The sequence below is a fragment of the Mus pahari genome, chromosome 11 (genome assembly GCF_900095145.1).
Source record: "Mus pahari chromosome 11, PAHARI_EIJ_v1.1, whole genome shotgun sequence".
Classification (NCBI taxonomy): Eukaryota; Metazoa; Chordata; class Mammalia; order Rodentia; family Muridae; genus Mus; species Mus pahari.
The window spans coordinates 46957521-46974269 of NC_034600.1; the positions used below are offsets into that span (position 1 = coordinate 46957521).

Sequence of the window (16749 nt, forward strand, 5' to 3'; positions counted from 1 at the left end):
AGAAAGAAAGAAAGAAGAAAAGAAAAGAAAAGAAAAGAAAAGAAAAGAAAAGAAAAGAAAAGAAAAGAAAAGAAAAGAAAAGAAAAGAAAAGAAAAGAGAAAAGAAAAGGCCAGCATTGGAGAGGCTTCGGCAGGAAGACTGTCACAAGTCTGAAGACAGTCTGAACTAAATACAATAATTCTTGAGCAGCCAAAGGTAACCAGCAAGAACATATATTTAATTTAGAAAAGGGGGAGGAGAAAAGAAAAGAAAACCCAGGGGGAAAAAACTAAACAAAAAGATCAGAAGATGGCATTAAATATCATTTATAGATGTTTTTTTATTAATGCAAGGAGGAGGAAATTCAGACCAGGATAGAACTGTAAACAGCCAAGCTAAGGATTAAAGGAATGTTCAACAACTACACACCCGTGGGAGAAATGGGAGGGTACTTTTGCTAACTTGTCAAGAAATAAATCCTATAAAGGACAGAGATCTGACTCACAGGCTGCTGCATTAGTATATTCAGGATGCCTAGCTGGAAGGAAGGGAGGGAGGGAGGGAGGGAGGAAGAGAGAAAGCCAGGCAGGCAAAGAAATAATAAAGACCCAGGTACAGACGAAAGGCAAGTGAGGAACAGGGTCCAGGAAAATACACACACTGTATTCACAACATTTATAAGATGATTAAAGAGCCAAGACAAGCGATCTAAATAAAGATGGTATTTTCAAAGAATCAATAAATACAATTTATAAAAAGGAAATAAATTCTGGGGTTGGTCACTATCAAAATTAATTTAAAATTCACCAAGGGAATGCTATGAATGTGTTTGAGGAGTTCATGAACATTACTATGTAGGCCACCTGAGATGTGTGATTCAGTAAGAGAACAAAGGAAGTGAGCAGAGGCTAAGAGGTCTACACAGTACCATCTCATACACGTGCACTGATGCTGGAGTCCTGAGAGAGAAGGAAAAGATGTGGGGAAATATTTGATGAAAGAATATCTCCCATAAAAGGAAGTCTATGGGAAAAACATATATACCTCAAGAAAGCCCAGTGAACTCCACTAGGATAAATGTAGAGAGATGTACACATACCTTAGTTAGAACATGGAGAGCCCTGGCAACGCACATCTGTAATCCCAGCACTCCAGAGGCTACTGCTAAGTAACAGCCTGAAGCTCCAGGCTAGCCTGGAGACCACACTGAGAGATCTTGTCTCAAAAATAAAATAAAATACAATAAAATAAAATAAAATAAAATAAAATAAAATAAAATAAAATAAAATAAGAGAAAACTCATGGAAAATCAAAGACATAAGAAGCGATGTGAGAAGCTCACACATCGGAGGAATCCTTCACACACACACACACACACACACACACACACACACACACACACAAACACATTAATTTGTCTTCAGAAAAAAAAAAACAACAAAAGCACGCAATAACACAAAGTATCAAAGAGAAGAGAAACTGAAATCAAAACAAGAAAAAAGGTTAATAAATAATTCTATGTGTAATATTACTGTTCTTCAAACTTAGAAAAGAACATGAAAATATTCTCAAACAAAATCTGAGAGTTCATAATTAGTGTAAACTTCCCACCGTAAATAATGAAGGAATACCTCAAGTTAAAACGCCCAAGAGCCCTAGACAGGATACATAAAGATATAGTGAGCACAGGTAAGAACCTGAAGTGGTAAGCAAGCAAACAAACAAATAAATAAAAATTTAAAAGACTACATACATGCGATATTTTATTTGTATCACTTTGATCAGTTTCTAGTTTAAAGGTAAACTACATAAAGCAACTATTTTAAATCTGTGTTGATGAAACAGGATCTAGTTAGTGTGTTTACACATCAGGGAGGAAGACAAGACATTTGGAGTGTGAGTTAGATAGCTCAGTCAGTGCAGTGGTTCCCTCGTGCTTGATAACCTTTATTCCTGCAAGATGACAGGGGAAAAAGGCCTGACTCCATTAATCTGTCCTCTGATCGCCACACATGTGCTCTGACATGTGTCATCCCCATATCACCATAACGCATACAACAATGAATACGTTCTAAAGGATACCTGAGAACAAAGTTTTCATTTAAATTTTTAAATGCTCATTTCAGTGCCCTAAATAGTCATTATGAAAACAGATTAAAATGTTATAAGACAGGAATTGAAACGAGATCCTAGAAAATGGCTATTTAACACACACACACACACACACACACACACACACACACACACACACACAGAGAGAGAGAGAGAGAGAGAGAGAGAGAGAGAGAGAGAGAGAGAGAGAGAGAGAGAGAGAGAGATGTATTATTTTAAAATCCCAAATGGACAGGGATAGACATAATGCATACAGAAAATGAATAGGCAACCAACACTTTTTTATTAGAAGGTAGGAAGGAGAGAGGCAGGAGCTGAGAGAAGAGTGAAGAACTTGCAGACACTACAATAACCTGAGCTAAAACAGACTTAAAGGCAATAACTACTAATAGAGACAACAGACACAAAGTATCACAAACATGTAGTATAATTGTGTAAACATGTACAGCAACACACTCCTCTAAATAATGAGGGAAACAAAAAATAAAAAAAAAAACATAGGTAGAAATGGGCAGTTCAACGATACAGCACTTCTATTATCAGTATCAGTAATAGTTAGAAAAATAAATGAAGTGAAAAATGGAAGGAGCAAAAGTGTCAGCAAAATGACACAAAGCCAAGAAGCCTCTCTGGAAAGAGACTGGAGGAGCTGAGAGCTGAATGCTGCCCAAAGAGTCGGGTGTCAAAGCCTTGATCCGCAGAGCTATGGCAGAAGCGTAAAGAAGTGGGACTTAGTGTGGACTGAGTCACAGGCGTGTGTGCTTAGGAGGCACTGTGGGGTCCCAGCTACTCTGTCCTCTCTTGATCCTAGGGCAGGGGTGTGCCCTTCTGCTATCTCATATGCCTCTAGTCAGATGCTGCCCCACCATATGCCAAAGTAATGTAACCAACGGACCACGGACTAGGACCGCCCACCCACCCGATGAGCCAAGAATACGTCACCTCTCTCTATATGTTGGTTCTCTCTTAACCCATGAGCTGGCACCCCAGTTTCTCGTAAGTATCATAGCAACAGGAAAAAGAACCTAAGAAATCTATGGAGAGTCATTAAAAGAAACCAATAATCACTTATTAGAACTTACAAAGAAAGTCATCAAACTTACAGAATACAAGGATAATTTAAAAGTATCATTTATATTCCTTTATACAAATAAGAATCACCTGCAAATGAAATAAAAAAATCCATTTACATAAAAAATATTTAAAGAAATATAGAACTTATATGGTGAAAAGTTTAAAGCAGCACTGAAAGAAAATTTCAAATATCTGAGTAAGTAAAAGATATCCCCAGTTTATGCTTTGGAAAAATTAACATGCAACTGTGTCAGTCCATGCAGACTGCCATTTAAAAAACAAAAAACAAAAAATCCTTCTATTTCTCATAGTTTGGGAGTTAGGAAGCCAACAGGCTCAGTGTCTGGTGAGGGAGCACTACTGGTGTCAGGCAGTAGGACAAGAGGAAGGCCGGTGACAGATGCCACTCTGTCCTGTTTGCTAGAGGAGGAAAGGTATCTCTCCAGGTAGTTCTCAGCTACCTGGTCTAACAGATCCATCTCACAATGCATCCCCATCTCTGCCTGACACTCCCAGTGACATCACATGGAAACTAGGATTCCAGTATATTGACTAGGGAGGGAAGACAAATATTTAATATAAAGCTGATGACAACAGTTCCCAAACTGATATGCAGGTTAAATGCAAACATTTGCAAATTCCAGCTGCTTTCATTTGCAAAAATGGACAAGATGGCCACAGAAGTGATAAAGCAAAACAGGGGAGTCCAGATGAATAGCCAAAGCAAACTTGTAAATGGAGAACAAAGCGAATTTGCATTACTTTGATTTCAGTTTCTTAGATACACATACAAAATGCAAGAAATTAAAAATATTAGACTCCATCAAAATGTAAAACTTACTGGATTGAAGACAATAAAAAGAAAATGGAAATAAAACACAAAATAAAGTTTCATTTGTAAGTTAAAGATTTAATAATAAAGATATAATATAGAGAATAAAGAATATCATTCAGTAATAAATTAAAAATTAAAGTAATACAATACAAAAACAAGAAACGGTTTGGAACAGACATTTCTCTAAAGATATATAAATGGACAATAAGAACACAAGAGAACGTTCTGAAAATAATCATGCATTGTGTTACCAAAACTAGAGAGCTAGATTCACATATATATATACACACACTCACATATGTACTCATAGAATTTTTTGAAGAAAAATATAGAGAAGGAATGTAGATGTAGAAAAAGAGTAACTGTCATAATACTGATAGTGAGATGGGAGGAGTAACTATGCAAACCATTCAGTCATTCCTCAGAGAGAGAGAGAGAGAATAAATGTGTTATTTTGCAGATTCCACCAATGGATGAATGAATAAACTGGTGTGGTATGTCCATCCATAAAGCGGAATACTAAAAGGAAACAGAGTACTGATCCATGTTACAAGAATGAAAGTTGAAAGCATCCATAGAAGAACAGAATAAGTCAGTGGTTGCTGGACAGCAGGATGGGGAGAGAGGGCAAAAACTGTTAGTAGTGTAGGGTTCTTTAAGTAGTGGAATTGTTCTGGAATTAGCGACAGTGATTATAATCATGATTATATTAAAAGTCACTTAACTATGCATTTTAGTGACTTGAATACTGTATTAGTTACTTTCTTGTTGCTGTGATGAAATAGCACGCTGAAAAGTTGCTTAGAGAAGAAAGCCACTATTTTGGCTTATGGTTCCAGAGGACTGCGAGGGCAGGCAAGCCATGGCAACAGGGTTAAAGTAGGAGGATGGGAGATCACATCTCAAGCCCACACAGGAAGCAGAAAGAGAGAAAGCAGTGTGGATGGAAAAAGTTACAAATCTACAAAGTTCTCCCTAGTGATGAGGCTCCTCCAGCGAGGACCCCCTTAATGTCCCCAAACAGCACCACCAACTGGAGACCAAGCATTCAAATGCAAGAGCCTACATGGAACAGTTCCCCTTCAATCTACCCCAAGGATTAAACTTCAATTTAAAAACGGGGGTTTGTTTTCAACTTTGATTGATTAAAGTTTATGAAGTTATTATTGAAGAATAAGTGCCATTTTAATTTGAACTCATCCTCCAAAGCACACACACCTGTTGATTTCCTTTTCCGCGCATCTCAAGTGAGGTGAAAACATTGTCTCTAAATTGGCGATTTGGAGTGTCTTCTGACTTTCCCGATACTACTGTGTACTTGTGTGGAATTTGCATGGAACCTCTTTGTATACTGTCTTAAACTGTGAGGTTTTGAACAAACACACTAAAGTACTCAAGTTGTCTAGCCTTATAAAAGGCTGTTCCCAGAAGCCATGTGTTATTAAATAAGCATATAAACATAGAGTTTATGAGACTTCTTGCCAATATAGAAATAAATAGAAAGAGATAAAAAGATAACAGAGATAAGGAACCCAGTTTTAGTAGGAAATTATTTACTCTTTCACAGATGCCTCTGGAAGTCATATTAACTCCTTTCCATGCAAATGATAGCACTTAGTAGCTATTAAATAATTTGCCCTAGGGAATAGTTATTCTAAAGGCTTTTATTTGGCGATTTATTTTTATATTGGAATGTTTCTGCTTGTGTTACACGTTAATGTGGAAGTTCAATCAATGGGAACTTACCCTAAGCATGGGGCCATTTTGAAACACGTGTGGTTCATCACACACCACACAGTATTCATTCAGTACAGGGATCCGCTGCTCAGCAAACTCAATGGTCTGATAAAACAATACAAGGATATAAGCAGTGCATTTCTCAAGTGCTGCGCGCTCCCAGCAGGGACTAGATGCTCCCAACAGTACATGGTCTTAACTCATACCTGCACCAGGAAGCCGCGGTCTCGGATTGGAATGCTTTGTGCACCATTTATCTATGAAAAGCAAAGTTTAAAGAAAAAAAAAAGTAATTTTTTCATTGGGGAAAATGTAGTGATTGCAGCTCTTACCTTCTTCAGAAATGAATGCAGACGGCCACATTATTATTGTCAGATATATTATCAAAATGTCACATTTCTTTACTAATTCTGTCACAGTTGCATAAACTGCAACTTTGCCTAAACAAAATGATGTTCTTAATTTCTCATCTTTTGGTAGGAATGGCTGTCATTATTACAGGAAAAGAAAGTTAATTTATTCTATTGCTAAGCCAAAAAAGTCTATACCCTCATTAGAATATTTAAATCTTATCACTTGCAATGATTCGTTTAAAGAAAACTATACAGCTACTAGCAAAGTTTCCAGTAATCAATCTCTTATTGGGTTAGCTAAGAACATGAAAAAACATATCCATTTTCTTTGACAAACTATCTGAAATTGCCTTTCCCAGTGGAACTATCATGGAAAACAATCCTTGTGTACTTGATTGACACAATTTTCTCCATGTTGTTAAAGCATACCTTTATATGGACTTTTAAAATAAAATTCAAATAAAATTATAAAGATTGTCAAGGTTTCCTAAAACAAGTATAATTTTACAGTAGTAGCTGTGATTCAGCTGTAGGGGAAAGTCTATGTAAGAATGACTTCCTAAAAACAGTCTCTTATTCTTGTCAGCTTATATATGGCTGGGTGTATCCCTATGAATCATTAAAACAATGCACACAACATACGCATATTTAAAAGAGTAAACAAAACTTTCATCAACCATTATTACGTAACTACATGTGTAATTTAAGTCTGTCAGAAGTTGGCTATAATGTTAATCACTAGAGAGGTCGATTTTGTGTAAGGGCAACATAAGTCATCCAATGAACCCACACTGACCCCAAAACTGCATTAGCACAGAATGGTCATCAAGAAAAACTTCGTATGAGATTCTTGGACTCTATCACTGATCACAGTGTTCACAGACAAAATTCTCTAATATATAACTAGAATATTATTCTGAATTATGAGACAAGTGTCCTCCACCACTCATGAGGTAAGAAGACTACATGGCCTACTTAATAAAGATTAAAAGCTTTGTAAATCTAATTGAATTCCTTCGGTTTTTAGTAGTATTCAATGATAGGAATATGAACCGAAATGCAAATCAATAATTACATTTTTTTTTCAGAACCCATACTAACTGTTCTGGGCCAGCTATAAATACTGGGTAGACAAAAAAATAATATTTCCAAAGGAAAAACACAGCAAATTTAAAATCAAAACAAATAACATGTGTCTTGCTTCTTGCCTCTCCCAGGTCTTATAAAGAAAATGCAAACAAATCTCTTGCCCCTTAGCTACATGTAGGAAGGCAAGATGAAAGTGTTTACGCACAGGAGGCTGGGAAGAAGACGATGATGGTGTTAAAATACCGATAAGCCCTGAGGTAAGGGAGAGTCTCCTGCCCTCTGCATTGGGTTCCTTGAAATGCTCTGTTTTCGATGACTTGGGGGCACTGGAGTAAGACTTGCTGAGCAATTTGTGATTTTTCAGCCCATATAACTCTTCCATTCTGAGATTACTGGAGTAAGATCTGCTTAGCAGTTTGTGGGGCTTCAAGTTGGTGTTGTGCTCACATCGTGGGTCTCCAGAACAAGATCGAGTCAATAACTTATGGGACTTCAGTGTGAGGCAGTCCTCCTGCTTGCCGGCTGCAGGGCAGGGCCGACCCAAAAGTTTGTGCGATTTAGTGGTGGACATCGTCTGCTCGGCCCTGGGGTCGCTGGACAGCGAGCGCCCGAAGGTCCTGTGAGACTTGGCACACATATCATCGGCTTTGACAGTACTGGAGCAAGTCCTCCGCAGCAGCTTGTGTGTTTTAGAGATGCCGTCTTGTTCGGGTTTCAGTTTGGATTTGCTTTTGCCACAACCAGGGGGAGGATAGCTGGGCGACCTTGGAGATGAGCAACAATTAACACGGCGGGGAAATACTGGACCTAACCTTAGGGCCCCAGCTCAACCACGGGACAACTGTTGGCCACTCCATGAACCAACTCCCTGCTCTGGGTGCAGAACGGGTCACAGGAATTAAGCCACATCTTTGCCGATCAACACAAGAAGATCGCAACCTGGCTTCTCCCTCTGACCTTGCCCAGAACCCCAGAAAGAACTAACTTTTGGAGACATCTCTATATTTAAAAGAAAATCTAATTTGAGTACATTTTTCAATATCAACTAAGACAGAAAAATGCCCATCTATGTTTTAGATGGGGCAGCTGTAACTCAGTCTTTTCTTGGGAGTCATAAAGTAAGTAGCCAGTTAGCGAGAACGACTCCTTCTACACTACTCTATGGGGGCTCCGCTCTGAGACAAGGAAGAAGATGCCTGTTACCAACCTGCGCAGGGTAGAAAACAAATGCAGAGGAGACTTCACCTTCTTCTCTGACAGCTTCTTACCGTGCGGGCAATTGGACTTTTCTTTGCTCTGTTTCCACTGCTGAGAGACAAACGTCTGCATGATTCTGTCAACGCAAAGGCAGTACTGTTAGCGCAGGTCCAATGGCACCTAAACAAGGACTTCCGGTTTTGTTGGGTAGATGGTTGGCCGATTGGTCTTGGGGGGGGGGGTGAGGGTGGAAGGGGTTGTTGTTATTTTGCTTTGAAAACACTGTGTAGCCCTGGCCTGCAACTTGTTACAAGAGCCAGGCTGGACTTGAACTCCCAGGGTCCTTTCAAAGGTCACACAAATATAATCACCAACCTTGGGTGGTTCAAGATGATGATCTACAGACACAAGTATCCTGCTAAGTTTTGTGTTAGATAACTTCCCCCCAAATTCAGGCAAATACACAAGTTCTAAGCATATCTGACAGGCAAGACAAGGATAGACTATGATGTTCAACAGTTGTTTTATTCCATTTTTTCCATTCCACAGACAACTCTTGCCTTTTTGGTACTGGGGTTAAAGGTGAGTGCTACCATCCCCATCAGTAAGGTATGCACCGATAGTTAGATATATACGGCATTGAGAACACATTATTGAGGAAATATAGTTATAAGTGAAAGGCTAAGTTTGAGTTGTGAAAGAATTTTCATATGAAGGAAGCCAGAATATAAGAAATTACCATGACTTTTTTTATGATGACTTATATCAAGAAGTGATTAGAAAAAAATACTGCCATAATTTAATTCCTCAAATTGTTGGAGAATTTATGAAACAAACGATTTGAAGAGCATCCTGAGAGTAGCCTCCAGGATTGATAACTTTTATGTGAATTGATTGAAGTGACGCCAAGTTGTACTTCACTGTTCCACCTTTCTCTTCACGAAAAAGAAAACCAGATTGTAAAACTGTATGGAACAATAAATGTTGTAAAAAGGCATACAGTCATCAAACTCAGCCCATTCACCTCTATATATATACTTTTGGGGGAAAAATTACATATTCCTAAAATACCTTAGTTATCATAAAGCTGGAATTTAGTAATTCCTAGACTCTGAATTTTCCACACCATCTGGTTCCTTGGTTCTTCATGAAAAACAATTCTATGGACTCTGAGAGCAAGTATCTGCAAAGGACCTGAGGCTGAGGCCATGAGCCCACCCTCCCAGTCACAGGGCAGAAGGTTCTGGTGATGATGATATCTCTACACATGTGAAATATTACAATTATATAGTATACATATTATACATTCATCATTTTTGTTTTCTTTCAAAAATCCCTTCAAGCCTGGTTGTCATGTTCTTTTGTTATTTCTATAAACTGCTTCTAGGAGAGAAAATTGATGCCAGTATTTGTTGATCAGCTAGACTGTGCCAGGGACTAAAATGGAATCCCGTACATGAAAATTTTCCTCTTAATTCCAGAAAATAGTAATTATTCCATACATTCAAATAAGGCATCTGTTCAGTAGAGAAAATGAGTCTTAACAAGAAGATAATTACCAAAATTCCTCAACATCCTTCATGTCTCAACTAGTCCAGATCACCATGTCTTACTCTGGTAGCTTTTCTCCTGCTCTCTGTGATGTGTTGAGAAGAGTCTTAGAGGAACTGTCTGGTACCCTTAGGTGAGTAGAAGTGGTTTAAAAAAAAAAAAAAGGAGGATAAATTGTGTTCACTGATGCTGTGATGCTAACTGCATAGGACATTTGCCTCGGAGCTTAAGAGCAGGGCATCTCCTTATTCTGCTTTTATTTAATATCTGAAGACTGTTTTCTTACTCGAAATTTCAGAAAGATGAGTGTATCATCATGATCATTATTTCTCCTTGAAAGTAATAAAAAGGAAACTCCATGGAGCCACTTCTTGTACCAATTAGATTCAGATTATTTTCTTCCTATGCTGAAGAAAGTTCCTGTTCCTATGACCTACCACATAAGAAGGCTACAAAGTACACACTGGGTAGGCTAATTGGAACCAAAGAACTTAACAGGTTAAATGGCCAAAATATCTCCCACTCTTATTCCAAAGTGTGGCCTTACCAGCTAACATTGGCAGCTCTTAAATGTGCAATGAGTCCTATCTGTCCTTGGATATAAAGGGAAACAACTGCTCCTTGTAAAGCAGTTAATGTCAGTGCTGATCTAAAGTATATGCAAGTGTGTGTGTGTGTGTGTGTGTGTGTGTGTGTGTAATATATATATATATATATATATATAGCCACATGTGCTATAATGATCACCTTCTCATAACACAGAGCCATAGAATATTTAAGTATTTGCTAAATGAAGAACACTTAGACAAGTGGTGTCTCAGCTACTTTCTGATCAAAGGTTCAGGGTTGTCTTGATAGACAGACAGAGCAGGGGGTTGAGGGTAGGGGCAACATCATGATTTGCCTTCTGTTGATTTCAGAAGAACAACACATATGAGTAGTGTTATACTGTCACTGTCAGCCATGGCCAGGTTCAGCAAATACCATCTGGTAAACTGTTCTAACTGTGCTGATTTAAATTTGGGGCCATACAGTTCATGCGTAAACTGAATTTCTATAAATGTAGCACTTCACAAATTAGGAACTGTTACTTAATTCTACATTTGCATTTTACATGTCTGTGAGGCCAAAGAAGACCCACACTACTTTCTCCCCATAAGCAGAATTTAACTTTGATCAAGTAGGCAGAAAGTCATGCACGGCTTCGGGGCTCTTCCCATTATCACTGATACAGTCAACCATTAATGGCAGACACCTGGATCACAACTTCTATGTCAGGTCAGACATGAACAATATTTAAGTATTCTCTCTTAAGTTCTTTGGTTGACTCAACACCCACAGAATATTCACTCAATGCCAAACACATTCCTCAACCTAAGCATGGCAACAGGGTGCATTTGTTTACATGACAGACAGCACGGGACTCCGAAGGACTGAACTAGAAATAGAACCCAACTCTAGCATTTAGAAACTACTTGTATGCTCTGGGCGTCTGCTTCATCACTGAGGCAAAATGGAGCACTTGGTCCTGGTGCCTGAAAACAGCAGGGTAAAGGATCACAGAAAACATTGATTGTGGTTATGTACTTAATAAAAATCTATCTAAATCATAAGTACCCTAAATTCCAAAATAGCCTCCTTCAACATGTTTTAGATAAAATACCCGCTTTGACTCTTACGAACTACCATGAAGATTAGATGAAAAACTTCAAATTCTATTATTCTGACTAGATAGGACTAGAAGAACCACAGGAAAAAAAAACACTTATAATTCAAGAAACTTAATCATGTACGGGACAGAAATTCAACATGAAAACATGGAAAATAATCTAACCCATACTAGCAAATTAGCTACATAATTAAAATTCATCCATAAAAGCAAGTAGCATTTCCTAAAACATTAACCACCAAGATGGAGCTATGAACAGAAAATGTTATATAATGCACATGCCTCTCTTAAGCACAAGCCACAGCATACATTCTTTATGTTCTCAGGCTTATAGCTATAGACACTGGTCCTTTGTCCAAACTCATGTGATACTCTCATGAGATGCTACAGGCAGAATGTTGTTTATTCTGATACTTTTGTGGTTTTTTTTTTTTTTTTAGTTCTGATCTTGTTTTGATGAACACCATTCCACAAACAACAACAACAACAACAACAACAACAGTGCTTACGAAATATGTCCAAGGCAACATAATGTAAAGTTAGCCCCATGCTTCTCTACAGGATGAGTAAGCCGGGATTCATGTAAGAAACAAAGTCCATCTGAAAAGAGAAACCAATTGCCCTGGAGAAACCTCCCTAATTCCAGCACAGAGATGTAAAGATATACCATGAGTCTTTGAAAGAGAAAACTGCATACTATATTATAGTAAACATCCCTTGTAAATTGAATTTAGCTTTAGAGACACAGAATCCCACATGTTAAGGGTTAATTATTTGATTCTACATTGGTGTGAGCATCTAGGCTCAACATCTGAGCTGCTAAAAGAGAAGTTTCCTCCTCTTTCAAATATGGTCATGTATAATTCATATATCCACAAGGATATATTGGTGTAGTGTCATAAAAGCTGATGACAGTCCTAGAGGCCTAAGATATGGACGGGGCCAGACATCACATAAGACTTCCGGCACCAGAGAAAAGGAAGCTGGCACGGGGACTCTAAAAGTGTTTTCCCTTAGAACATTACTCAATAACTGCTGGCATAGGATGAAAATGAAAATTCATTAAACTGAAGGAGAAAGACGTGGGCTGCATCCTGATCAGGGATGTAAGCCACTGCATCAGTGCACCAGATCGAATGGGCTCTTAGTAAATCAAGTTTATGGACTGGAAAGAATAAATAGTCCTTCAAGAATTCTTACACATTTTAAAAGCTGAAATTCTGACAAGTACAGAACTTATTATTTATATTTTGGCCATGATTAACTAGGGTATATGTCAGTATTTTCAGTCAGGGGTGTTTGTTTGTTTGTTTCTCTCATCTCAAGATAGAAGAAAGGAAGTGAAGGTGAAAATGGGCACAAAAGGGAGCCCATGGTGTTGGTTAAATTAAGATGACCATGATAGGGACCCATGAGATGCTTCAGCCGGCAAAATGCTTGCTGTGAAGTCTGCCAACCTCAGGACCCACATGAAGTTGGAAGAGAATGAACTCCACAACACGCACACGCACACGTACACGCACGCACACACACACAGGCACAGGCACACGCACACGCACATGCACGCACATGCACGCACACGCACACACACACACACACTTAAAGATAGATAGATAGATAGTCACTATTGGAAATAGAATGTGATTTCCTTAATTAAAAACAGAGTTAACACATGCTTTAGCAATCCCACCAGTATTTATCCAAACAAATAAAATGTGTAGAGAAGAACCTTTTGCACAGCTATGTCTGCTGCAGCACTACTCAACACAGACATAAGATGGAAACAAGCTAAGGGCTTGGGAGTGGCTGTGTAGACTTGTAAGTGCAGCACTTGGGGGGCTGACACTGGAGGGTGGAGCCTGGGCTACACAGCAAGACTCTATCTCAAAGAAATCAAAACAACCAAGCAGAGACAAGGTCAAAAATAACAGAATCCTGTCATTTGCAAACATCATGGATGGAACGGGGGGGGGGGTTCATATTAAGTAACAGAAATCAGGCAGAGAAGACATGTTCTCATCTCTACATAGGATCTAAAACTGTTGATCTCACTCCTGTGCACAAACTAAACAGGCTTTTATAGAATAAAACAGTGATCAGAGGCCGGAGACAGGGCAGACATGGGTGGCAGGAAGGCAGAGCAATGAGCACTAAGTCACAAAAAGATTGAAATTGGTTCTGTGTGCCGTTGCTCAGCACCATGAGCGCACGTAAGAATGTTGTCTGTTGTTTCAAAAAGTGGGAAGATTTGGAATACTTTCATCACCAAGATGTGATGCTGAAAATATAAATATGCTGAACATGTGTAGAATCACTATGTGCTATCCCAATATTGTGTGTAACTGGTATGCATTGCTAAAGACTATCTGAGGTAGGTAGGTAGTCTGGTACCTTTTGATAGAAAGCTGAGGCTCATCTAGATCCTATCTAAATATAGTGCTGTGCTCCCTGTGTAACCCAAATGGTCACCAATGGAGACCATTTGGACAGTGCAGTTATTTCCTTTAGTCAGACCACAAGCTCTCAAGACCCTCAAAGACTTGTTTGTCCCACCTGTGATCTATGCCCTCACATGTGGCAGTATGTGACTGATGGTAGAAACGCTGAGAGGTCGACTCTGTGCGCTCTACAGCTCCCCGCTGCTCCTTCTCTACTTAAAGACACAACGTCCTTTCATTCAGCTCTACCAAGAGTGCTTTCCCCCCCCCCTTTTTTATAAACACACACACAGATACACAAACAAATTAGAAACAAAGTTTTAGGTAAAGCTAACTTTAAAATAACAAAATAAATGTGAATTACAGCTAAACGTCATATCAATAAGTCTCTGTGGGGTCTTTAGGGGACCAGAAATAAAAACTTGCTTCATCTCTTCTCAACACCCCTCACAGGTCACCATTTATTTCAACTTCATTTTTATTAATGATACCAAAGTATGCCAGAATCTCAGTGACTATAGAAATGGTAGGTCATAAATGCTAATGATGACATATTAAAGAACGTATTGGCCTATTGAAATAAATTCTATGCAGACCATGTTTTGAGACAACCATGTTCATTTATTTAAAAAAAAAAAACAAAAAAGATAAACTGAGATACTGTGGTTGCTTGAATAGGAATGGCCCCAATAGGCTTATGTGTTTGAATGCTTGGCCCATAGGAAATGGCACTATTATGAGGTGTGGCCTTCTTGGAGGAAGTGTGTCACTGGGCTTTGAGGTCTCAGGTGCTCTGCCCAGCATGTGATGTAGCCGCCTTCTGCTGCCTGCTGATTGAGATGTAGAACTCTCTGCTCCCTGTCTGCCTGGGAACCACCATGCTTCCCACCTTGATGATAATGGACTAAGCCTCCAAAGCTATAAGCCAGCCCCAATGAAATGTTTTCCTTTCTAAAAGTTGCTGTGGTCATGATGTCACATCCCAGCAATAAAAAGAACTAAGATGGATACTATCAGTAAAGGAACAAGAAAGAAAGGGAGAACTCACTAAGGAATGCTTCAAAGCATGCGTGGGAAAGAGCAATGGCTCAGAATCAGTGGGAGCTAATCTGCTGTCTTCTCCAGGCCAGAGGAGCAAGTAGCAGAATCCACCTATTGAGTGTTGGGAAGGGGTAGACATAAAATGATGAACAGCCCAGCAGGATGGAAAAAAAAAAAAAAAGAACGTAAACAATAAACCACCTCAAGGTGGCTACTACACAAGAAGCCTCCCCTTCTCCTCTCCATCCTCCTGCCTTTGCTCCTTCGGCTGGACACACCAGAGACCGAGACCCCGTGTCCACATGAGCAAGAAGGGTACAATGTAGGGTGTGGAAGGATGAGCTGATGTGGACAGGAAGATAGAAGGGCCCTGGAAGCTGGAAAGTGAGCTCAGAGAACAGAATCACTGATAACAGCTCTCTGTGTCAAGATGATGCCCCACCCCCAGAGACTCACTTGAAAGAGATGCAGGAGAACAGAAACAGAGCAAAAGACAAAACGAGAATCTTGAAAAGCAATTCATTTTTTCCACTCCTCAGCAAACTTACTTTTTCAGCTGATGTCCCAATCCAAACCGCTCTTTTGTCGAAATCTGAAAGACATCAACCGTGGGCACTGAAAAGGGGAGGGGGGGAGGGACACAGTTAAATGCTGACTTGAGACTCATGCACAAAATGACGGAGTTGTTATTAGTGTGCATGTGCAGACGCATACACACACTCATGAAGGATGGACACCGTTCTTTGCAACATTGTTTATGTTACATAAGTGCGAAATATAAGATCATTGCAGGTTGCATATTAATGTAAATATCTGTCTATGTTGATGTATATATAGTACATAGGAATATGAAGAGGAACCTCAAAATAAGCAATAGCTTTAGTAACCACACTTCAGACAGTTCAGGTAACGTTCTTAAACTGTAAATGAAACATGTTAATATATAATACTAGTTTTTTTAAACATCAGGAAATGAAGATAAAGCACAGATGTATTTTTTACTGTATAGTTTCTCTATGTTCATATTTCATTATGTACTCCTATATCTATATATGTACATATACATATATATTTACACACATTATGTACACACACTTCAATAACTCTCAAAATTAGTGACTTACCTTAAATCGTTATTTAAAGAAGTGAAAATGATTATTTGATTTTAAATATTTCAAAATTGAAATGTTAATTGGGTATCCAAGAGGAAGGGTAAAAATGATTAAGAAAAGATAGAGGGCATTCAAGTAGAAATATGTATTGGAGCTGTGAATCTGAAGCAGCCATTGTATACATGTATGTAAAGCTACGAGGCCAAACTCCTGAGGAAGGAGACAGCGACTGGGAAGACGTTGCGTTGCACAAGCGTGAGTGCGCAGGCACCCAGCAAAGAAGCCTGATGCGGGACAGCCCAGAGGGTGGAGACTCCAGAACACTAGCTGAACGAACATTCATAAAATGCTTTCAAAAAAGGTGAAACAACAAATTATCAGTTAAGATGCAGAGTTAAGATGAATACTCAGAACTGGTCACATGGCATTCAGCAATATGAAGCCACAGTAAATGCGGATTTGTGTGAAGTGATGGCCCCATAACCTTGCCCTTGTGGATTTTAAGAAAGGGAAGAAGCAATGAAGGGAGCAGAGAAAGATCGAATAATAAAATCTGACAGT

At 39.0% G+C, this 16749-nt stretch overlaps 1 protein-coding gene across 2 annotated transcripts in view; it reads right to left on the minus strand.

Moving 5' to 3' along the window:
• The window catches only part of Parp8 (poly(ADP-ribose) polymerase family member 8), a 167590-nt gene that overhangs the window by 33020 nt on the left and 117821 nt on the right, over positions 1-16749 (minus strand). For both annotated transcript variants that reach the window (XM_021208723.2, XM_029543922.1), the window contains 5 exons: positions 15625-15691; positions 8388-8513; positions 7386-7944; positions 5945-5995; positions 5748-5843 (listed from right to left, as the gene is read on the minus strand). In XM_021208723.2, coding sequence (XP_021064382.1) covers positions 5748-5843; positions 5945-5995; positions 7386-7944; positions 8388-8513; positions 15625-15691 — 899 coding nt within the window. The remainder of the gene's footprint in view (positions 1-5747; positions 5844-5944; positions 5996-7385; positions 7945-8387; positions 8514-15624; positions 15692-16749) is intronic.